General features: G+C 44.8%; 1 protein-coding gene across 1 annotated transcript in view; it reads right to left on the bottom strand.

Annotated features, from left to right (window-relative positions):
* Positions 1-9,796: 9,796 nt before the first annotated feature.
* LOC121575270 (myomesin-2) overlaps positions 9,797-25,520 on the bottom strand; it is a 43,603-nt gene continuing 27,879 nt past the window's right edge. Inside the window, exons 29-36 of the mRNA XM_041888247.1 lie at positions 16,873-16,960; positions 16,735-16,773; positions 16,135-16,240; positions 15,006-15,169; positions 13,617-13,653; positions 13,356-13,378; positions 13,204-13,259; positions 9,797-10,835 (exon numbers count right to left, since the gene is read on the bottom strand). Coding sequence (XP_041744181.1) covers positions 10,374-10,835; positions 13,204-13,259; positions 13,356-13,378; positions 13,617-13,653; positions 15,006-15,169; positions 16,135-16,240; positions 16,735-16,773; positions 16,873-16,960 — 975 coding nt within the window. The 3' untranslated portion in view covers positions 9,797-10,373. The remainder of the gene's footprint in view (positions 10,836-13,203; positions 13,260-13,355; positions 13,379-13,616; positions 13,654-15,005; positions 15,170-16,134; positions 16,241-16,734; positions 16,774-16,872; positions 16,961-25,520) is intronic.

Here is a 25,520-nt window from a genome sequence, read left to right on the forward strand (position 1 = left end):
CAGATTTGGTGGAAGCTGAGTTTAGTGTCGCTCGCCAGTTTTTGCAGACTGAAATCGCCTGCTCTGGCTCCAATGAGGACAAATGGACCCCACTTGATATCCTGCAACAATTATCTGGGCCTCTCTCCACTATGCTGACTGTGCTTACTGCACTGAAACATGGACTGACTTTTGAGCATCCACAGCTACATGCGAGAACTCATTTTCCACTATGACAAACGTGTTCAGTCAGCACAGAAGAAGCATGCTACACCCGAGGAAAGCTCAACTAATCCAACTGGATCTTACAAGAAGATTTCAGGGGGAAATTGAATTATTGATTACTCAGGAAGTTCCACAGAGCATCAAGTAAGCTACAACTCTTTTGAAAAGGAAAGATTTAAACAATCTAGCTGGTTGGTTTTTATCAAAATCTTGCTTTAGCAAGATTTTGTGCAATTGAACCTGTCAATTCTTGGTCAAAAGCATTTTTTGAACTTTTATGTTTATTGTGGTATAGCGTGATATAAGCAGAATTCAATATAATTCCAATGCAAGATCCCAAATGACGCCCCTGGGTATAGCTGTATATCGGTATGTTTCATCATAGAAATAGATAGGCTACATTCTATTATGGTTTTCTTGGTAGCCTATTGGTTTTCATTGCTGTAAATAACTGTACGTATTGGAAACGTGTTTATGGTAGGCTAGCATTGCTTAATTGATTACGTGGGTCGAATTTGATTCACGGAAGTGTATTGTGCCATATCACAACGTGTTGCTGAACTCATGAGCGAGCGACATGATTTTCCATGTTTGAAGCGGGCCTGTATAGGCCTATTTATTTGGCAAGACAGCTGTGCATGGCTGCATCTCACTGTAGCAGGCTGTAGGTTATGTTTTGGTTATTTTGATCTCCATTCGCCTTTTGTTTACTGTGTTTGTTTACTTATAAGGTAACTAGCCTACATATAGATTGTGTCATGCATTTATTGATCTGATATTTTGTTTACTAGGCCATACTACTTGGAACTCCTGTTTTGTTCTGTTCGCATTCATTCGCATTCGCAGTTGAGTCGGTATTCTAAGCCAAACTGCTATTCAGTATTTCTGTTTGCATGCATGAATAACTAGGCTACTATTTTCAGCATTTAGTTTGCATTATTTTGGCAAGACAGCTGTGTGTACGGCTACATTCATATAGGCTGTTTGTAATAGGGTAATTGCCCATCTAAATGGCATTGCTATAGGGGGCTGTCCATTGTGCTGATACAGTGCAGCAGAGATAGGCTACCGAGTCTTGGCATTTGAACTGTATGTTTATTATGGTATAGCGTGATTATATAAGCAGAATTCAATATCATTCCAATGCAAGAACCCGAAAATGTTTTGCCCCCCTCTGCGATTTCAGCTGCCCCCTTAGTCACTTTATCCTGGCGCCAGGTCTGAACTGACTGTATGATAAACTGTCGAGTTAGCAGTCCATTTTTAGGTAGTGTGCCAGTGTCGATTGGAGTGCAGAGATGTCACGCTAGTCTCTCCAGACATCTGGGTTGCCTCCCACAATTTTCAAATGTTCTGGCTTCACACGTCTCTACCCACATGTACATATTACCTCAATTACCTCGACTAACCTGTGCCTCCGCACATTGACTCTGTACCGGTACCCCCTATATATAGCCTCCCTACTGTTATTTTATTTTACTGCTGCTCTTTAATTATTGTTCTTTTTATTTTTACTTATCTATTTTTTACTTAACACTTATTTTTCTTAAAACTGCATTGTTGGTTAAGGGCTTGTAAGTAAGCATTTCACTGTAAGGTCTACACCTGTTGTATTCGGCAAATATGGGAAATAACATTTGATTTGATTTGTAATGGAACGTCAGTTTGGCATAGAGGAACTACGCCACTGCTTACATCACTACCTTCTCCGCTTGAATAAAATGCAAAATAGTAGCTAGGAAGATGGAGATCACGGAGGTTATTTTGAATGAGTGCATTTTGGCTAGTTTGCACCTTCACTAAAACCACTGCAAAGGTTTTGTCTGCAAACTTTGGTTTCGAATCGCAACGTTCTGGCTTGTCTGCTTCGTGATTTGTTGAGTGAGTTGTCTGTCTGAAGAGGACCCACCCTGGAATATTTTTTTCCTCTTATATAAATCGCCAAAAGAGTTGGTTATTGAAACCAGCTGTTGCCTAGGTTCGGGTTTACAAGACTAGTGTCACGCGCCCATTGAAACTCAGGGGCACAGGACCTTCAACTTGATACATTTTAAGATAATAAAATAGAAATATACTGACTTTGGCTATCAGTGCCCCCTGAAACATTGACATGACACCACTGAGGAGAGGGGGGACAATGTAAGAACTAAATTATATACCTGTTATAGACTGTCAGACTTTGGTATGCAGAGGCACTGCCATGTAATTTCACGGTGCAGAGTGGACCGGCTTCAAAACGTTTAATGTGATTGCCATCCTCCCTGGACTATCATTAAAACCCCTTGGAAGTATATTGTCACGTTCGTTCATAGACGGGTCAGACCAAGGCGCAGCGTGATATGCATACATGTTTATTTGAACCGAATAAACAATGACAAAACAACAAACGAAACGAAACGTGAAGTCCAAGGTACACAAACAACATACCTCACACGGAACAAGATCCCACAACCCACTAGTGCCAATAGGCTGCCTAAGTATGGTCCCCAATCAGAGACAACGAGCGACAGCTGCCTCTGATTGGGAACCACACCGGCCAACATAGATCTAGACATACTAGATCCAAACATAGAAAATACAACATAGAAAATCACACCCTGACTCAACAAATAAGAGTCCCCAGTCAGGGCGTGACAGTTCCCCCCCCCCAAAGGTGCGGACTCCGACCGCACAACCTTTACTTAACAGGGTAGGGGCCGGGTGGGCATTCCGCCTCGGAGGCGGATCCGGCGTGACAACTACCTATTCTCCGCCTCCCTGTTGCGCCCCTGGTCTGGTCTGGACCTCGGCGCGCTGCTTCCCCTCTCCTTCCTCCCACTATACTCCAAGCCCTGTCTGGACCCTGGTGTGGGAGACCCCGAACCTGGAGAGGGGCTGACGTCTGGGTCTGGACTGGAGCCGCTGACCGGAGCTGGACCGGGCACCGGTGGAGCGGACTGCTCTGGCTCCAGAGTGGAGCCGCTGACCGGAACTGGATCAGGCACTGGCTTGGTGCGAGGAGCAGGAACAGGCCGGGCTGGCGATGCGCACCACTGGCTTGGTGCGAGGAGCAGGAACAGGCCGGGCTGGCGACACGCACCACTGGCTTGGTGCGAGGAGCAGGAACAGGCCGGGCCGGGCTGACGACGCGCACCACTGGCTTGGTGCGAGGAGCAGGAACAGGCCGGGCTGGCGACGCGCACCACTGGCTTGGTGCGGGGAGCAGGAACGGGCCAGACCGGACTGGCGACACGCACCACTTTCTTGGTGCGAGGAGCGGGACTGGGTTCCTTTATTAACCCCCACTCCCTCTGCTGCCTAACCAGCTCCTCTCGCCGTGCCTCTACACTTTCCTTCTCCCTTTTAGCCTCCTGTAGCACCTCCCTCTGACCGAATAACTCCTGCTCCCTCTGAACCAATAACCACCGTAACATGGTGGCCTCCTCTCCTAACCTGCAGACCCGCCCTTTAACGGCCTCCTGCTGCCTCGTCGTCCACACCGTGTGCCCCCCCCAAACATTTTCTTGGGGTTGCCTCTCGGGTCTCCGTCGTCGGCACTGTTGGCGCCGTTTCTCCTCTCTATACCGGGCCTCCACTGTCTCCTCCCAAGGACGGCGATCCATCCCAGCCTGAATCTCCTCCCAAGTCCAGGATCCCTTACCGTCCAGGATCTCCTCCCAGGTCCAGGCTGTCTGCTCCTGGACACGCTGATTGGTCCTCGTTTGGTGGGATCTTCTGTCACGTTCGTTCATAGACGGGTCAGACCAAGGCGCAGCGTGTTATGCATACATGTTTATTTGAACCGAATTAACAACGACAAACTAAACTAAACGTGAAGTCCAAGGTACACAAACAACATACCTCACAAGATCCCACAACCCACTAGTGCCAATAGGCTGCCTAAGTATGGGCCCCAATCAGAGACAACGAGCGACAGCTGCCTCTGATTGGGAACCACACCGGCCAACATAGATCTAGACATACTAGATCCAAACATAGAAAATACAACATAGAAAATTACACCCTGACTCAACAAATAAGAGTCCCCAGAGTCAGGGCGTGACATATATGCTAGAATGTTAACTGTAGCGAAAGCAAAACCCAAAAAAATTAAGACAGCACCTCACATTAAACACTGACTTTTTAAACATGACGCACCAAAAGACGCACCGAAACAAACACTCTTTGTTACCCTCATTCACAAAATGATATGTGGTAAATTGGCATGAATCATCTTGGGCTCCATCTTCATCTTGGTATGCCAATCCATCATGTACTAATCCTGCTGGTCTGGCCGGTGAATAAGTGACAAGTTAATTGGACGTTTAACCTGTAGATTGAAAGTCCACTTTCCAAGTTAATTTTGTATAACTTGTTTCTGGCCTGAATCGAATTCAAGGATGTTTATCAGTTGTTTATCAGAAACCCTGGTGATGACCCTGGCGAACACATTCGGAGCAGGAACTGAAATGTAGAAAGAGCTTAAAGCATTCAAAAGTAGACAATTTCTGTCTATTTTATCAAATGTCTGTGAAATTATGTACTTTACTATAACACACAACATGTTTAAGTAAAATTGCATGGCCTCAGAAAGTAACCTTTGTCTCAGACTTGTGCAGTATTACAAAATGAACACTGACATGATTTATCTTCTTTATAGAGTATCAGTTCTGTAAGCCTGTTACTATCAAATAACACTGATGTATTTCTTGGCATGTGCCAAGTCGAGGGTCTAAATCCTCCATTGCCTGGATCTATCCACCGCTATGGATATTAAAAAAGGTTCTGGGGCACTTATCGTAGGAGGTAAAGGTATTAACCCTCGTGTCCTGGCGATATTCCAAACCAGATTTAACTTACTGACCAGATAGTAATTCCCTGTGACGACTACACACAGTATAGCCAACTCCCCAGTGGCCAGATGAACAATACCTTGGATATTTCAGACTGGAGAAATACATTTCACGTTTACATACAATACATTGTGATATACAGCATAGCATAGAATTAGCTTTACCAGCAAAAATAGCTGGTAAAGTTCACAATATTACAAGGCTTATCATTCCAAAATGAATTTTTTGTCGTTCTGCTGTTGTATTTATGAGAGAGACTCAGAAATGTCTGTTGGCACCATTCCTTTGTTCTGTATAGAGAAAGCTAACATATCTTCAAAGGGATTTCACCCACACTCACTTTATCTGAAAGTGAAAAATGCCTTGTGCCTCCAATGATAACAATGGCAGTTTCTACTTCAAAGTAATCTAAAATCCTACTTTTTTAAACTCTCATATGCCGAGAACCAAGATACTTCTGTTCTAAAAGTAATTGTATCACAGACTCAGGGCTCTATTCAATCTGTATCGCTGAAGCGTTCCAGATTGCGCAATTAAAAAGTCAAAGGTAATTTCCCATTGAGCCAACCTATGGAGTGTTTATCCGTGAATGCAGTCTCTGCTAACACGGGAACATTGCGTTAAAATTTCGATCACGCTGTAACGCTGAACTTCCGCGAAAGGGATTGAATAGAGCCCTCAATATAAGTAACTACAGTAGTAGTGCTCTCTATGTTTTGGGTTTTAAGTCAATGAACACATACAGCTATTTTTAAATCACTGATAATGATCAGCAGAGGTGTCATGCCCATAGGGGGCACATGGGTACGTGCCCCTTCAGATTTTTTTTTTTTTTTTTTTATTGTCAGTTAAATTATTTACTAAACTTCATTTTAAGCCCACGTTTTATCATAATTCAGCTGTATTTTGCAGAGGGGGCACACTGACTGGACCAGGCAAAGAGTACCCCCTTCCTATTCTCCCTAGTAAGTGCTTCCTTCCAAGGTGCACCACAGAGCAAAGATATGCTAGGCAGGATGCTAGATACTCTAGTGCATGCAGACAGTATTGTCAGTGGAGGAGGAGAGAAGGTTTAGAGTGACACACAGCGTTTTATTTGATTTTAGCTGCCGGTGATGGGCAGGGCTCGCAGGAGGTATATTTGTAAATTAATTTGATCAAGCTATGTAGCCTATTGATTTGTTCTTGATTAATAGATCAAACAAAAATGTTTTGTTTTTTCTCTGTAATACTAGCCACATAGCAATTTTATGAAGTTGGCTTTAGCTAGACAGCTAGATAGGTTCCCTTTCTCCCAAACTCATAAATAGCTACCAAGCCATTTCAGGCTATCAAGTTAGAGTAGCTTGTCTAACTATCTTAGCTGGCATGGCTGTTGGTAAGGTTGCTAGACTTTAGAAAAGCACGCAATTACTAAATGTACTGAATAAGACTTACATTCCTTTCAATCTTTCCCCCAGATTTTAGCAGAGATGCAGAGAAGCATATTTAATTTCTTTATAAAAAGAACCACCAGTCAGGAAGATACAGACAGCTCAAGAGGTATGGATATGCAGAAAAATACTTGGTTTAAATGTAATGTGGCACTTTATGATAATATTATTATATTTGTGTATTTATTCTGATGCCATGATATGTGCCTGTATTGATGATGTGTGTTATGATCCCATGTACTGTGTTGTAATTTGGATGTAATAGCCAAGGCATGTTAGTGCAGTATATTGAGATGTGTGATTTACAACAGTCAGAATGACACCCTCATTAAAATGAAAATTGAACAGCTAAAGAGGAATGCTTAGATAACTTATGCAGAAAAATATACACTACATGACCAAAAGTATGTGGACACCTGCTTGTTGAACATCTCATTCCAGAATCATGGGCATTAATATGGAGTTGGTCCTCCCTTTGCTGCTATAAAAGCCTCCACTCTTCTGGGAAGGCTTTCCACTAGATGTTGAAACATTGCTGCGGGGACTTGCTTCCATTCAGCCACAAGAGCATTAGTGAGGTTGGGCACAGATGTTGGGCGATTAGGCCTGGCTCGCGGTCGGCATTCCAATTCATCCCAAAGGTGTTCGATGGGGTTGGAGTCAGGGCTCTGTGCAGGCCAGTCAAGTTCTTCCACACTGATCTTGACAAACCATTTATGTATGGACCTCACTTTGTGCATGGCGGCATTGCCCTGCTGAAACAGGAAATGGCCTTCCCCAAACTGTTGCCACAAAGTTGGAAGCACAGAATCGTCTAGAATGTCGTTGTACGCTGTAGCGTTAAGATTTCCCTTCACTGGAACTAAGGGGCCTTGCCCAAACCATGAAAAACAGCCCCAGACCATTATTCCTCCTACACCAAACATTACAGTTGGCACTATGCATTCGGGCAGGTAGCGTTCTCCTGGCATCCGCCAAACCCAGATTTGTCCGTCGGACTGCCAGATCGTGAAGCGTGATTCATCACTCCAGAGAACGCATTTCCACTGCTCCAGAGTCCAATGGCGGCGAGCTTTACACCACTCCAGCCGATGCCTGGCATTGCGCATGGTGATCTTAGGCTTGTGTGCGGCTGCTCAGCCTTGGAAACCCATTTCATGAATCTCCCAATGAACAGTTCTTGTGCTGACGTTGCTTCCAGAGGCAGTTTGGAACTCGGTAGTGAGTGTTGCAACAGAGGACAGAACATTTTTACACATTACATGCTTCTGCACTCGGCAGTCCCGCTCTCTGAGCTTGTGTTGCCTACCACTTCGTGGCTGAGCTGTTGTTGCTCCTAGACGTTTCCACTTCATAATTACAGTACATACAATTGACCGGGGCAGCTCTAGCAGGGCAGAAATTTGACGAACTGACTTGTTGGAAAGGTGGCATCCTATGACGGTGCCACGTTGAAAGTCACTAAGCTCTTCAGTAAGGCCATTCTACTCCCAATGTTTGTCTATGGAGATTGCATGGCGGTGTGCTCAATTTTATACACCTGTCAGCAACCGCTGTGGCTGAGATAGCCAAATCCACTCATTTGAAGGGGTGTCCACATACTTTTGTATATATAGTGTACATATTTTTTTACATCGCATTAGGCATAATGATTATGGCTCTAGATTGCAGGAAAAAGTTTCAGGTGTTTGAAAAATGCATCCTCACATACTTTGTGACCCCTCTAAAAATAATGGGTGCATGACGCCCCTGATGATCAATCATCAAAAAATGTAATAGCATCAAGTCTTATGGTACATTATACATTCATTATATGGAATATATACTTGTTTATTTGGGATTAATCCAGCATTGTTTGTTCCCAGTTACCAATTATGTTGTAAAAGTACCCAGAAACAACCCAGTGATAACATATACTTTCCTAGTAAACACTTGATAAATACCAATTTAAGCAGAACCATAAAGAATAAAGTGTGACCTACAATTATAATAGATCATTCCCATATTACAGTATTATTGGTCAGCAATCACTTGTGGTTGATGACTGTGTCTGTTGAATATATCTTGGAGATATTAGAACCATTCCAAATGTAGAAATGTATAATTTATTAGCACTGAATATATCCTCCTTTTTTCAGCCATGTTTTCTTCATATTTGTTGAATAGCCCCTTTGGGAGCAGTAATTAGATAAATCCCTTGCTTTTGTGTGCATTTGGGGTGGTATTTTGTCCACAATGTAGTTTTGTGATTCACCCTCCCACAGCAAATCAATGTGTAAAAGTAAGCCACGTGATTCAGTGACTGGTGGCTCCCATCGGTTTTAGTGGTTGTACATGGGATGTGTCTGTATGAAGCACCAGTGCCACCATGTGGTCATATGAAATGGAATACCTGTTCAAAACTGAATGGCTACAATATTATACTGTATTTGACTTCAAATGCACATTCAGGCTATTGATGGGCGGTTACAAATACAGTTCTACAGCTTTTCCATTTAGACCCTGTTTGCAAGTAGCAATAATTCATATGTATGAACATTTTTCAGGGGACTAGTGTTGAGAGATATGGGAACTAGGACCAATATTTACATAATTGATTGATATAAGTTACTATTGAAAACAATGATTTATATAAGGGGGGAAAATTAAGTGATTAAATATGTATGGTTTAATTACATTTACAATTACAATTATTTCAAAAGCTACATAAGACCATTTTCCTTAATTGTAATTATTCCAATCAAATCCCAACTCCAGTGTAATGATTACTAGAGACAGTTTATCAGTGAAATTAGGAAAAACTGTGATGTTGAAAATGTACTTCAAGGGCTAGGGCTTTCAAGTATATCAAGCTGAAACAGTTTATCAACTATGAATTCCGAAAAAGGACACAACCCAGAAAGTGGATGACGCAAATAGTTAATTGGCTTGTGGTTGACATGTCTCATATTTGGCTTTTTGAATTGAACACACTCAATTAGGTTAGGAGAATGCAATATAAATAAAGTGAATTCCTTTCCCGTCAAAAGTAGACATGATTGTGTATATTAACAATGTCCTTGTGGAGATACTTTACTAACAACTCCCAATGAATAGTGGGGAATCTGGTGGCAAGTTTGCATTGTGCAAACAGCAATACATGAAGTGATTTGTGGATTTGAAAATGAGAGTGGGCAAAGAGGTAGTGAAAAGTGCTGATGCGATTCAGATAGGCCTGTAGCCACTCTAATCGCTTACATATTTTACGCTGCGACTGCATTCAGACACCTTGGGTGAGTGTGCGCTGGAACCCAACAGTAAACAGCTCAGGGACGACACAGTGGGAAGTGATTTCTGCTCTTTTTTATTAACACAAAAGCAGGGGGAGACACGCATCGGCGAGGAGGGTAACATGATTTATTTGGGGCAGTGACTAGAATCACCACGCCCGCCACTGTGGGCAAAGTGGAGGTCCAGCACTTTGGGGTTATCCATCCGTAGGGAGAGCCAATACCTCAAGATTCTACCAGCTAATTGAAAGTGCAGCTTTTAAAACAGAGATTTAATAAACTAAACATCAAAGCTGGTCATTTTTCACCAAAGCGCCCCAAGGGAGACAGAGCCAAGTTCATTAGAAGGCTCATTCAGCTTTGTAAACCTTGGTGACAAACACTCACTGTTTTTGTGTGGCACAACTTCCAACGCACTAAATATCTCTTGGCTTTCCGCTTCCAACCCCCCTTTCTTTCTCTCCAAGACATTGGCTCTATCATATGAAGAAAAAGAGCAAAAGAGCTCGACTGCATCTTCAGTGAAAAATGACAGATATCTACTCTTAAATAACTTTCTATTTGATGACTCATGCTAACAGATTAATCACTTTTTATATTCCTTTCTCTCTTTGGAATTGAAATGCTTTTGTTGTTTACTTTCTCTTTGTTGGGGTAGGGGACTTCATGCCACGAGCTGGGGTGGGGGACTTGGGTCCCCTAGGAGGGGTGGGGGACTTGGCACCAGCTGGAGAAAAGACATGAGCAGGGGCTGGGGAAGAGGCAGGAGTGAAAACCTTGGAGCCTGGGATCTCAATAGGACGTTTAGGTGGGATGATCGACTTGGGTGTTAGAGTTGGTTTGGCCTGAGGAATCGTATCACCGTGCTTGTAGATGCTTACAATGATATCCACAGACTCTCCTCCATATTTGTTCTGCACCGTCATGGTGTACCTGCCAGAGTCTTCCAGGGACACACCTTTGATGGTGAGACTGGCGAACTTTCCGGACTCGAGGGACACCAAGTACTGGTCATCGGGATACACCTCTGCACCATTTTTGAACCAGTTGACTTGAGGTTTGGGGTCACCGCACACTGTGCAGGTCAAACTCAGGGTCTACCAAGGGGGGCAAAGGAATTGAAGGAATGGAAAGACCTTGGTTACCAACACAGATATAACAGAAGAACATGGAATGTTGCTTGTGTTGTTCTCACCTAAGCAGTGCTGGTGCTGTTTATTATTTAATCAGAGTTTACTATGTATAGCATGTCCTATTTCCCTAGTCTCTTGTCTTTGCCTTACTGAGATGAGCATGTTTTTCAATCCGCTGGAGAAATCCCCTCTTGTAGCATCAAGGTAAAAGAACCAATCACACTACAAACAAGTGTGTTTAGTCACTTTGGAGAGACGTGCTGGTTACAGTGACCTTTACAAGTAGCTCTATTCTGCCATTATGCAAACCATATACCTCTATGACAGATTATTCCTAGCACATACAGTTGAAGTCGGAAGTTTACATACACTTAGGTTGGAGTTATTCAAACTCGTTTTTCAACCACTCCACAAATTTCTTGTTAACAAACTATAGTTTTGGCAAGTCGTTTAGGACATCTACTTTGTGCATGACACAAGTAATTTTTCCAACAATTGTTTACAGACAGATTATTTCACTTATAATTCACTGTATCACAATTCCAGTGGGTCATAAGTGTACATACACTAAGTTGACTGTGTCTTTAAACAGCTTGGAAAATTCCAGAAAATTATGTCATGGCTTTAGAAACTTCTGGTAGGCTAATTGACATCATTTGAGTCAATTGGAAGTGTACCTGTGGATGTATTTCAAGGCCTACCTTCAAACGCAGTGCCTCTTTGCTTGACATCATGGGAAAATCAAAACAAATCAGCCAAGACCTCAGAAAAAAAATTGTAGACCTCCACAAGTCTGGTTCATCCTTGGGAGCAATTTCCAAATGCCTGAAGGTACCACGTTCATCTGTACAAACAATAGTACGCAAGTATAAACACCATGGGACCACGCAGACGTCATACCGCTCAGGAAGGAGAAACGTTCTGTCTCCTAGAGATGAACGTACTATGGTGCGAAAAGTGCAGATCAATCCCAGAACAACAGTAAAGGACCTTGTGAAGATGCTGGAGGAAACAGGTACAAAAGTATCTATATCCACAGTAAAACGAGTCATATATCGACATAACCTGAAAGGCCGCTCAGCAAGGAAGAAGCCACTGCTCCAAAACTGCCATAAAAAAAACAGACTATGGTTTGCAACTGCACATGGGGACAAAGATCGTACTTTTTGGAGAAATGTCCTCTTGTTTGATGAAACAAAAATAGAACTGTTTGGCCATAATGACCATCGATATGTTTGGAGGAAAAAGGGGAATGCTTGCAAGCCGAAGAACACCATCCCAACCGTGAAGCACTGGGGTGGCAGCATCATGCTGTGGGGGTGCTTTGCTGCAGGAGGGACTGGTGCACTTCACAAAATAGATGGCATCATGAGGAAGGAAAATTATGTGGATATATTGAAGCAACATCTCAAGACATCAGTCAGGAAGTTGAAGCTTGGTCGCAAATGGGTCTTTCAAATGGACAATGACCCCAAGCATACTTCCAAAGTTGTGGCAAAATGGCTTAAGGACAACAAAGTCAAGATATTCAAGTGGCCATCACAAAGCCCTGACCTTAATCCTATAGAAAATGTGTGGGCAGAACTGAAAAAGCGTGTGCGAGCAAGGAGGCCTACAAACCTGACTCAGTTACACCAGCTCTGTCAGGAGGAATGGGCCAAAATTCACCCAACTTATTGTGGGAAGCTTGTGGAAGGCTACCCAAAACATTTGACCCAAGTTAAACAATTTAAAGGCAATGCTACCAAATACTAATTGAGTGTATGTAAACTTCTGACCCACTGGGAATGTGATGAAAGAAATAAAAGCTGAAATAAATCATTCGCTCTACTATTATTCTGACATTTCACATTCTTAAAATAAAGTGGTGATCCTAACTGACCTAAGACAGGGAATTTTTATTAGGATTAAATGTCAGGAATTGTGGAAAAACTGAGTTTAAATGTATTTGGCTAAGGTGTATATAAACTTCAGACTTCAACTGTATATCACACTGTATTTGTTTCATAAGGACCTCAGTTTATGCTTTCCCCACAATATTTAATATGTTGTGTGAAACCAGACATGAGTTGCTGTAAAATGCAATATATCTACACAATCTTCGCCCTATGGGTGATTGTGGTGTATAGTGCAACTGTAGGCTACAGTGGACTCAATCAGAAGGCGCTCCAGATTGAATGGAAATTGGCAGCTTTGACATCAATTGCATCCATCTGGTTATGATAGTTGACACGCTGACCTTCCCAATGTGTTAAATCATTTCTGGTTACCTGTTCTAGTGTTAAATATATTCCCATAATTGCATTCAATCGCTAAATAAAATGTAAATTACCTTCTTCTCCATGATGGTAACAGCATCAGGCAGACCACCCAGCACTTTGCCACGGTCTAAAAATGGATATCTCATATAATCACAAAATTGTCTGAATCAAAAGATTTCCCACAGAGCCACGATCTAGCATTATGACAAGAGAATATACTCACTGGCTTCAGCATATGCTTCCTCTCTGGAAAACAATAGAAGAATGGCATTGTTAGTGAGTTCATTAGCACAGTGAGGCTTGTTATATTTCACCCCAAGACTGTGACTCCGTACACATGCTCTGCATTGCCAAATACGTTAACACTATGTAGGAATCCGAGCTGCGTTTTAGCTGTAGGAACGTGACATTTATACAGTATTGATGCCCTACATACATGTGCATGAAATGAACACTGAACAGAATTATGACGTGATTATCTTACTTTAGTGTCGTGAATTCCGCCAAGGCTTTATCGTAGGCTGTGAATGAGAAAGAACATTTGGGCTTTTCATAATGTTTCATTAATGTTACACCATACAAAACCGATTTTGAAGTGTACTGTAGATGGAATAACCTACTTTCTTTATTTTTGTTGCCGTACTTCAATCAATCAATCAATCAAATGTATTTATAAAGCCCTTTTTACATCAGCAGATGTCACAAAGTGCTATACAGAAACCCAGCCTAATACCCCAAACAGCAAGCAATGCAGATGTAGAAGCACGGTGGCTAGGAAAAACTCCCTAGAAAGGCAGAAACCTAGGAAGAAACCTAGAGAGGAACCAGGCTCTGAGGGGTGGCCAGTCCCCTTCTGGCTGTGCCGGGTGGAGATTATAACAGTACATGGCCATTAAAGCCAGATTTTTCTCCAAGATGTTCAAATGTTTATAGATGACCAGCAGGGTCAAATAATAACAAGATAATGTACTACTGCTACTTGTCTTGGAGACACATCGTACCCCAATATTGTAATGTTGTTCTGTTTTGCCTGAAATAGTTCATCCTCGCTCACTCATTACTGTTCCAGCCCACAAATCGCATGACCTGTCAGGGACCAGCCCTTGATTATGTTTGTCATCAAACAGTCTGTTGACTAACTGAAGTATGAGCCAGGATTGCACCTTTGATATTGTTGTTCCTGTTATTTCATCCCCGGATTTGCCTAAATATGCAGCTTGCTTCCGTGTACCCAGCTGCAGAGATGCCCTTTTAATTATAAATGTAGAAATCTGCAAAACAACAGTGTGAGACTGGGCACTGCATGGGTTAGTCTAAGACTGTGGCAGGACAACAGTCGAGTGGGCAACATTGTTTAGTAGTTGGTCATTTAAAATAAAGATGTGCAGTGATCTCATCACTGTGGCCCAACTGAAGACTCCACCTCATTGATATACTGCCAGAGAAATGGTAATGGTAACCTCTGCTTTTTCTACATTCAGATGTTATGCACACATACTAAGATGTTATGTACACATACTAAGATGTTATGTACACATACTAAGATGTTATGTACACATACTAAGATGTTATGTACACATACTGAGATGTTATGTACACATAATAAGATGTTATGTACACATAATGAAGACAACTGGAAAATGGCTGGGAATTCCAATGCATATATATTTTTTAAATAACTCCATTTATCAGGTTTATCATTTCCAGGTTACCATTATCCTGGTATTGTAATTGAGGTTCATACATGCTGAATGTGCTAATATCACTCTGTGCATTCATATATTATGCTATTTGCAAGACTGAAGGAGAAGTAGGTTGTTAAAGTACAAGTACAACAGCATACATACTGAATATCAGATGTCATCTGACTTACCATCTCCAGAAAGGTCAATAGTGCGAGTGTAGGTATTCTCCGTATCTATTATCTGGATGTGGTACAGACCCTTATCCTTTTCTGTGGGTTCAAGGATCTCCATAGTGGCCATGGCAGGGGTACCTCCAATATGCACCTTCTCAGAGTGAGATAGTTTACTGTCCCTGAAAGGGTTAAAGGGGAGGAACCGTTGGAGCATAATAAGTATTGTTTTTGGAATAAAACAAAAACAAAGGTAGGTATCCATTGTGTTGGATTGAGTAGGTCCCTACTGGTTTACTCAAAGAGCAGTCAATGAAACATGGTATCAACTCTAATTTATTAGGAGAACATCATAAAAACATCATATGAAATTGTGATTGATTCTAATGAAAATAGTCAAATGTCCAGATTTCTCACATAATGAGTGTAATTTTCTAGTCGTTTATCAGATAATGACCCGCTACAATTGCTGTGCTGGACCATTTGAGCATCATCATTATCTTATTTATGTGCCATTGCCCTCTTGGCAGTCAGGGAGGACCTGAAATTTGCCAAGCTCAAATTTGATGAGGAATCATGGGAAATGGTAGGCTTTGTTCATTCATTGTGTGTGAAATTGTTGCCATGCTGAAACATGCTCCCCCTGTCAGTGCCATGCACGCTGGAAGAAAGTAAAGACCTGAAGCAGCTACTTCAAAATGTTCATACAGGGATTAGAAGACCCACGCATGGTTTAGCTGAAACTGGTTTGCCTTACACAAGCTGCTGTAACCAATGACTTCCCACAGGCCTGAGGGAGTATTTTTTTTAAATATCCTGTAGCTATTCTGGTAGGTACAGTAGGCCTACTAAATATTTCCTTAGGACAGAGCATTAGGGAAAATTGTAAATTTCATAGATTTGTTTTGTATAGATAGTGTGTGAAGAGAGGCTGTCTCTAGTCTCGCTTTTGTGTCACTCTTTTTCAATAACCATATTTTTATGAGACATAATCTCAAATCATGTTTACATGCCTGGCTCCATGTTAAGCCTTGGGATAAAACCTTGTGCGGATTATATTTCCATAAACATTTCCATAATTTCTAATTCTCTGCATAAGTGAATAAAAGAAAAGCACCCCCCCAAAAAAAACTTAGCATATGCTTACGCGTGCAGCCAATGGATTTTCATCTCCTCTGTGTAGTATTTCATGTGGCAGTGGAGCTGGATGCCTGTTGCAGTGCAGTGAATTGCCAGCTCAGCTGCAGAGGATCCTGGCGAGCAAAAAGGAAAAACCATGCGTCCTTTAGTGTACATATGCTGACATTTATGTTCTATACCTCTCTTAAGCTAACAATATATCTTCTTAGATAGATACAACTTGGGTATTTTCTGTGGTTTACTAATTGGTTGGCCGGTGCTGGGAATCGGAATCAGCACAATAAATGCCATAATGGGGATACGACTTCTGGCTAGGATGACAGGTACAGATGTTACTTGCAGCCCAGTTCATGAGGGTGGAGTAACAGGACCCTTGATATGCCCAATGGCTGTGCAATCCTCCTCATTAGTTGTGCTGTACTGATTTAGCTGCACTGAGAAAAAACACAGAACTGCGTGAATAACAAATGATCTGCAATCTAACGATCAAGTAAGTCTAACTGATTTTTGCACTGGTTGAATAACAAGCAGAAGAAACTGATAACACGTTAGTTTAAGAAAGTATGCTAAAAAGAGAAGTGACAATCACGAAGATATTAGTACCTACCAGCAAGTTTAGAAAGCTTCTCAATAATTTCATCAAAGGCTGTAAGAGAGATGTTGATAAAACAACATTATGTTCAAAGTATGTTTACAGTAAGACAATATTTCACATACAACATAATATCGTTTTCATATTAATTACCATGGCCGGATATTTCAATTTGGGACTGATCCTTTCCTCTGTCATCACTGATGGTAGCTTTGTAAATGCCAGTGGAAGCCTTGGAGAACTAGGTTGGATAAAAAACAAAGCACTATTTCAGGGATCAAAATAGAATGCAGTAGATAGGCCTACCCTCTGTAATAGTAGCACAATAGTAAGCTACATTAGCTGCATTCCATTGAGATTTGTTTGGGGGGCTTAGTAATTTCCTGTTCATATCATTGAGAACAAATTGTCCCAATTTTATATACTTTTCTCAACTCTTCTAGGACTTACAGTGCCTTCAGAAAGTAATCACACCCCTTGGCTTGTTCCACATTTTGTTGTGTTACAGCCTAAATTTTTTATGGATTATATTGAGATTGTGTAATTTTTTATGATAAATGAAAAGCTGAATAAGTCAATAAGTATTCAACCCCTTTGTTATGGCAAGCCTAAATAAATTCAGGACTAAAAATTTGCTTAACAATTCATATAAGTTGCATGGACTCACTCTGTGACCAATAGTGTTTAACATGATTTTTGAATGACTACCTCATCTCTGTACCCCACACATACAATTATCTGTAAGGTCCCTCAGTCGAGTAGTGAATTTCAAACACAAAGACCAAGGAGATTTTCCAATGCCTCGCAAAGAATGGCACCTATTGGTAGATAAGTAAAAAATTTAAAAGCAGACATTGAATATCCCTTTGAGCATGGTGAAGTTATTAATTACACTTTGGATGGTGTATCAATACACCCAGTCACTACTAAGATACAGACGACCTTCCTAACTCAGTTGCCGGAGAGGAAGGAAACCACTCAGGGATTTCACCACAAGGCCAATGGTGACTTTAAAACACTTACAGAGTTTAATGACTGTGATAGGAGAAAACTGAGGATGGATCAACAACATTGTAGTTACTCCACAATACTAACCTAAATGACAGAGTGAAAAGAAGGAAGCTTGTACAGAATAAAAATATTCCAAAATATGAATCCTGTTTCCAATAAAGCACTAAAGTAAAACTGCAAAAAAAATTGGCAAAGAAATGAACTTTATGTCCTGAATATATTAGTCATTTAGCAGACGCTGTCACACTCTGGCTCCAAGGACTGTGTGTTAGAGCCAGGGTGTATTTCATTTGGTGGTGTTGGGTTGGGTGAGTTTCATTTGTTTGTGTTTTTGGTGATTGGTTAATGACTCCCAATCGGAGGTAACGAGTGTCAGCTGTCGGCTCGTTATCTCTGATTGGGAGCCATATATATTCTGTGTGTTTTCTCCTGTGTTTTGTGGGTTATTGTTCCAAGTTCAGTGTATTGTTACGTTAGGACTTCACTATCGTCTTTTGTTGTTTTTACGTGGTTGCTTTATAAATAAAGTCATCATGTTCACTCCACGCGCTGCGTATTGGTCCGCTCCTTCCGACGATCGTGACAGAATAACCCACCATAAAGGAACCAAGCAGCGCGTCCAGGAACAAAGGGTCTGGACATGGAAGGAACTGGTGGAAGGTAAAGGGTCCTGGACTTGGGAGGAGATCCTAGATGGTATGGATCGCCGACCATGGAACGAGACGGTGGAGAGGCGACGGCGAGAGGAGCAACGGCATCAGCAGGGCCATCATCGTCGGAAGGACGAGAGGCAACCCCAAGAAATTTTTTGGGGGGGGCACATGGCTTGGGCGACGGAGCAGCAGGGAGGCTGCCACAAGGCAGAGTCAGAGGGCTGCCAGGTTAAGGGGGCTGACGGAGGCAGAGAAGGGACGGATTCAGTGGGCTACCAGGTCAAGGGGGGCAACTGGGTAAAGCAGGGAAGGAAAGTGTTGAGGCACGGCGTGAGGTACTGGGGGTGTGTAACCAGTTCGGTCCGGCCCGTTCCTAGTCCCGTGGTGCAGCCAGTAGTGTGTGTTCCCCGTACGGGTACGGCCTGTTCCGGTCCCTCGCACTAAGTGTACGGTGCGCGTCGCCAGCCCAGCCCGGCCTGTTCCTACTCCTCGCACCAGGGATACGGTGCGCTTCGCCAACCCGGCCCGGCCTGTTCCGGCCACTCGCACCAGGGATACGGTGCGCTTCGCCAGCCCGGCCCGGCCTGTTCCGGCCACTCGCACCAGGGATACGGTGCGCGTCGCCAGCCCCGCCCGGCCTGTCCCTGCTCTCCGCACTAGGCGTGAGGTGAGTCCCCAGGGTCCAGCATGCCCTGTTCCGACTCCCCGCACTAGCCCTGAGATGCGTGTCCTCAGCCCGGTACCTCCAGTTCCGGCACCACGCATCAGGCCTACGGTGCGTCCCCAGGGCCAAGCATGCCCTGTTGCTGCTTCCCGCACTAGCCCTGAGATGCGTGTCCTCAGCCCGGTACCTCCAGTTCCGGCACCACGCATCAGGCCTACGGTGCGTCCCCAGGGTCCAGCATGCCCTGTTGCTTCTCCCCGCACTAGCCCTGAGATGCGTGTCCTCAGCCCGGTACCTCCTGTTCCGGCACCACGCACCAGGCCTACGATGCGCCTCAGACGGCCAGAGTCTGCCGTCTGCCCAACGGGGCCTGAACTGTCCGTCTGCCCAACGCCGTCTGAACTGCCCGTCTGCCCAACGCCGTCAGAGCCTTCCGCCAGACAGGATCAGCCAGAGCCGTCTGCCAGACAGGATCAGCCAGAGCCTTCCGCTCAGACAGGATCAGCCAGAGCCTTCCGCCAGACAGGATCAGCCAGAGCCTTCTGCCAGACAGGATCAGCCAGAGCCTTCTGCCAGACAGGATCAGCCAGAGCCTTCTGCCAGACAGGATCAGCCAGAGCCTTCTGCCAGACAGGATCAGCCAGAGCCTTCTGCCAGACAGGATCAGCCAGATCCGTCAGTCGGCCATGAGCAGCCAGATCCGTCAGCCAGCCATGAGCAGCCAGATCCGTCAGCCAGCCATGAGCAGCCAGATCCGTCAGCCAGCCATGAGCCAGCCAGCCAGGATCCGCCATTTAGTCAGGTGCTGCCCCTTAGCTCGGTGTTGCTCCTTATCCTGGTGCTGTCCCTTATCATGGTGCTGTCCCTTAGCCTGGTACTGCCCCTTAGTCCGGTACTGCCCCTTAGTCCGATGCTGCCCCTTAGTCCGGTGTTGCCCCTTAGTCCAGGTGGGGTTAGTTGGAGGGTGGTCTTGGGAGGAGGCTACCGAAGCAGGTTGTGACTGCGGTGGGGTGGGGATCACGACCGGGGCCAGAGCCGCCACCGGGGACAGACGCCCACCCAGACCCTCCCCTAGACCTGTATGCTGGTGCGCCCGGAGTGCGCACCTTTAGGGGGGGGTACTGTCACACTCTGGCTCCAAGGACTGTGTGTTAGAGCCAGGGTGTATTTCATTTGGTGGTGTTGGGTTGGGTGAGTTTCATTTGTTTGTGTTTTTGGTGATTGGTTAATGACTCCCAATCGGAGGTAACGAGTGTCAGCTGTCGGCTCGTTATCTCTGATTGGGAGCCATATATATTCTGTGTGTTTTCTCCTGTGTTTTGTGGGTTATTGTTCCAAGTTCAGTGTATTGTTACGTTAGGACTTCACTATCGTCTTTTGTTGTTTTTACGTGGTTGCTTTATAAATAAAGTCATCATGTTCACTCCACGCGCTGCGTATTGGTCCGCTCCTTCCGACGATCGTGACAGACGCTCTTATCCAGAGAGACTTGCAGTTAGTGAGTGCATACATTTTTTTTTTCATACTGGCCCCCCGTGGGAAACAAACCCACAACCCTGGCGCTGCAAGCGCCATGCTCTACCAACTGAGCTACAACTGAATACAAAGCTTTATGTTTGCGGCAAATCCAACACATCACATCACTGAGTACCACTCTTTATATTTTCAAGCATGGTGGTGGCTGCATCATGTTATGGGTATGCTTGTCATCGGCAAGGACTAGGGATTATTATATTTTGTTGATCAAAATAAACGTAATAGAGCCAAACACAGGGAAAATCAGAGAGGAAAACCTGGTTTGTATTTGTATTTGTATTTATTATGGATCCCCATTAGTTTCTGCGAAGGCAGCAGCTACTGTGCCTGGGGTCCGGCAAAATTAAGGCAGTTATACTATTTCAAAAACAACAGATTTCACAACACACTAACCCCTACTCCACTATCACATATCTACAACACAAAATCCATGTGTATGTACAGTGGGGGAAAAAAGTATTTAGTCAGCCACCAATTGTGCAAGTTCTCCCACTTGAAAAGATGAGAGAGGCCTGTAATTTTCATCATAGGTACACGTCAACTATGACAGACACATTGAGCTTTTTTTTTCCCAGAAAATCACATTGTAGGATTTTTAATGAATTTATTTGCAAATTATGGTGGAAAATAAATATTTGGTCACCTACAAACAAGCAAGATTTCTGGCTCTCACAGACCTGTAACTTCTTCTTTAAGAGGCTCCTCTGTCCTCCACTCGTTACCTGTATTAATGGCACCTGTTTGAACTTGTTATCAGTATAAAAGACACCTGTCCACAACCTCAAACAGTCACACTCCAAACTCCACTATGGCCAAGACCAAAGAGCTGTCAAAGGACACCAGAAACAAAATTGTAGACCTGCACCAGGCTGGGAAGACTGAATCTGCAATAGGTAAGCAGCTTGGTTTGAAGAAATCAACTGTGGGAGCAATTATTAGGAAATGGAAGACATACAAGACCACTGATAATCTCCCTCGATCTGGGGCTCCACGCAAGATCTCACCCCATGGGGTCAAAATGATCACAAGAACGGTGAGCAAAAATCCCAGAACCACACGGGGGACCTAGTGAATGACCTGCAGAGAGCTGGGACCAAAGTAACAAAGCCTACCATCAGTAACACACTACGCCGCCAGGGACTCAAATCCTGCAGTGCAAGACGTGTCCCCCCTGCTTAAGCCAGTACATGTCCAGGCCCGTCTGAAGATTGCTAGAGTGCATTTGGATGATCCAGAAGAGGATTGGGAGAATGTCATATGGTCAGATGAAACCAAAATAGAACTTTTTTGGTAAAAACTCAACTCGGTCGTGTTTGGAGGACAAAGAATGCTGAGTTGCATCCAAAGAACACCATACCTACTGTGAAGCATGGGGGTGGAAACATCATGCTTTGGGGCTGTTTTTCTGCAAAGGGACCAGGACGACTGATCCGTGTAAAGGAAAGAATGAATGGGGCCATGTATCGTGAGATTTTGAGTGAAAACCTCCTTCCATCAGCAAGGGCATTGAAGATGAAACGTGGCTGGGTCTTTCAACATGACAATGATCCCAAACACACCGCCCGGGCAACGAAGGAGTGGCTTCGTAAGAAGCATTTCAAGGTCCTGGAGTGGCCTAGCCAGTCTCCAGATCTCAACCCCATAGAAAATCTTTGGAGGGAGTTGAAAGTCCGTGTTGCCCAGCGACAGCCCCAAAACATCACTGCTCTAGAGGAGATCTGCATGGAGGAATGGGCCAAAATACCAGCAACAGTATGTGAAAACCTTGTGAAGACTTACAGAAAATGTTTGACCTGTGTCATTGCCAACAAAGGGTATATAACAAAGTATTGAGAAACTTTTGTTATTGACCAAATACTTATTTTCTACCATAATTTGCAAATAAATTCATTAAAAATCCTACAATGTGATTTTCTGGATTTTTTTTTCTAATTTTGTCTGTCATAGTTTAGGTGTACCTATGATGAAAATTACAGGCCTCTCTCATCTTTTTAAGTGGGAGAACTTGCACAATTGGTGGCTGACTAAATACTTTTTTTCCCCACTGTATGTGTATAGTGCATATGTTATCGTGTGTGTATGCATGTGGCGCTTAATCCAAGATGGCGTTGTAGTGCGGTTGTGTATTCTGTTATGTCCTCGTGTAAATAGCCAGTCTTTTTAGTTTTTTCGTATATATTTCTCTCTCACTTTCCATCCTTTAACTAAATATACTTTCCTGCAACCCACCTCACCCAATGTGGAACGGATTCTATTATTTCTTTATTTTTATCAAGAACCTACGGCTGAAACTAGCCATCTAACTAGCTACTTGCTATTAGCCACCGTTAGCGGTCTTCACCACTGTCCGTGGCCTGCACTACCTACCAGCCAGCTCTAGCCTGGACAATTATCAGCCAGTCTGCACAGCGTGCTATCGACCCAGAGCATATCGGATTTTCTGCCGGAATCACTGAATCACTGGACCTTAACACCGGACCATCGCAACTAGCTAGCTGCAACCGAATGGCTGTTGTTGGCTAATCACCACTGTCCCAACGTACCAGTTAGCCTAGAGCTAGCCTCGAGCCAGGCCCATCTCCCGGCTATCTACCTCTCTGTCAACCGGACGGGATCTCCTAGTGTCGACACGGAGCCCCGCCGATCCATCACGACTGGTCTGCTGATGTAATCGTCTGATGTGGTTTCAACAGGCTTCCCGTTGCGACGACCACGAAGATCCATCTGCTAGCCCCGGCTCGCTAGCACGTGCAATCAACAGCCGTGCCTCCTGCTCGCCTGTGCTGTAGCAGCCTACGAACTGCTCTAGGACTTACTTAGCGCTGTTCACTGGACCTTATGATCACTCAGCTACACAGCTAATGCCTGCTGGACTGTTCCTTTACACAGTACCCCATCCTGTTTATCTGTTTAGCCTCAGCCCAAACTTTCGGCGCCATTACCAGTTGTTGTCTTAGCCCTCTCGAATAACACCTGTGATTGCGTTATGCCTCTCTCCCATGTCAATATTTACATTTATGTCATTTAGCAGACGCTCTTATCCTGAGCGACTTACAGTTAGTGCATACATTATTCTTTTTTATTTTCATACTGGCCCCCCGTGGGAATCGAACCCACAACCCTGGCGTTGCAAACGCCATGCTCTACCAACTGAGCTACCTCCCTGCCGGCCATTCCCTCCCCTACCCTGGACGACGCTGGGCCAATTGTGCGCCGCCCCATTGTTCTCCCGGTTGCGGCCAATATGCCTAGCCTATTGCTGTTTGGGTTAGTTTTTATTATACAATTTCACTGTAGAGCCCCAAGTTCCGCTCAACCAGCCTCAGAGAGCTCCTTTGTCCCTGTCACGATCGTCTGACGAATGAGACCAAAGCGCAGCGCGTTGAGTGAACATGACTTTATTAAATTAAAGTACTCAATGCCAAAACAACAAACAATGACGATACGTGAAGTCCACAGTGACAAAGACTGAATACGGAACAAAAACCCACAACACTAAGGTGAACACTGACAGTTCAAATATGGCTCCCAATCAGAGACAACGAGCCGACAGCTGACACTCGTCACCACCGACTGGGAGTCACACGACCAAACAATGAAACACAACCAAATACAACACAACCAAATGAACACACCCTGGCTCAAAATACACAGTCCCGGAGCCAGAGCGTGACAGTACCCCCCCCCTAAAGGCGCGGACTCCGACCGCGCCTACACCCCAAATAGGGAAGGGCTGGGTGGGTATTGCTCCTCGGAGGCGGCTCCGGCTCCGGGCTTGACCACCACCCTACTACAATCCCCCCGTAGTGCCCCCAGTCCGATCTGACCCAGCTAGCTGGATCAGGACTGCCGACGCGCACCCCTGGCTTGGCGGCGTGAGGCAGGAATGGACCGGACCTGGCAGACGATACGCACCCCTTTGCATGGTGCGTGGAGCCGGAACAGGCCTCACCAGGCTGAAGACTCGCATCCCTGGCTTGGTGCGAGTAGCAGGAATGGGCTGAATCCGGCTGACGACTCGCACCCTTGGCTTGGTGCGAGTAGCAGGAATGGGCTGAATCAGGCTGACGACTCGCACCCTTGGCTTGGTGCGAGTAGCAGGAATGGGCTGAATCCGGCTGACGACTCGCACCCTTGGCTTGGTGCGAGTAGCAGGAATGGGCTGAATCGGCTGACGACTCGCACCCTTGGCTTGGTGCGAGTAGCAGGAATGGGCTGAATCCGGCTGACGACTCGCACCCTTGACTTGGTACGAGTGGCAGGAATGGGCCGGACTGGGCTGGCGACGTGCACCACAGACCTGGTGCGGAGAGCAGGAACGGGCAGAGCCGGGCTGACGAGACGCACCACAGGCTTGATGCGCGGAGAGCAGGCACGGGCCGTGCCGGACTGACGACGCACACCACTGGCTTGGTGCGGGAAGCTTGGATGGGCCGGACTGTACTGGGGACACACACCACTGGTCCTACACCGGGATCTGGAACGGGCCGGACCGGACTGGCAACACACGCCAGTACCTCTCGCCGTGCCTCCACTTCCTCCATCCCCTCTTCGACCAGTGGCCCCCGTAACCCGGCGGCCTTCTCCGGCAACCCACTGGGCCGCTCTATCGCGGCCTCCCGCTGGTCCGACGTCGTGAGCCCCCCCCCTAAAAATTTTCGGGGCGTCTCTCCTACCCGTGGACCAGGTCTCCATGTCCCTCGCCAGCCTCTCGCCCTTCTGCCATAATGTCAAGCCCTTCTCTTCCTCACTCGGCTTGACCCAGTCCAGGAGGCGAAGGAGATCTGTGAGGGATCTCCCTGGCGATGGCTCCTGGACACGCTGCTTGGTCCCATCTTGGTGGGTTTTTCTGTCACGATCGTCTGACGAATGAGACCAAAGCGCAGCGCGTTGAGTGAACATGACTTTATTAAATTAAAGTACTCAATGCCAAAACA

Source organism: Coregonus clupeaformis, chromosome 1, assembly GCF_020615455.1.
Source record: "Coregonus clupeaformis isolate EN_2021a chromosome 1, ASM2061545v1, whole genome shotgun sequence".
NCBI classification, from domain to species: domain Eukaryota; kingdom Metazoa; phylum Chordata; class Actinopteri; order Salmoniformes; family Salmonidae; genus Coregonus; species Coregonus clupeaformis.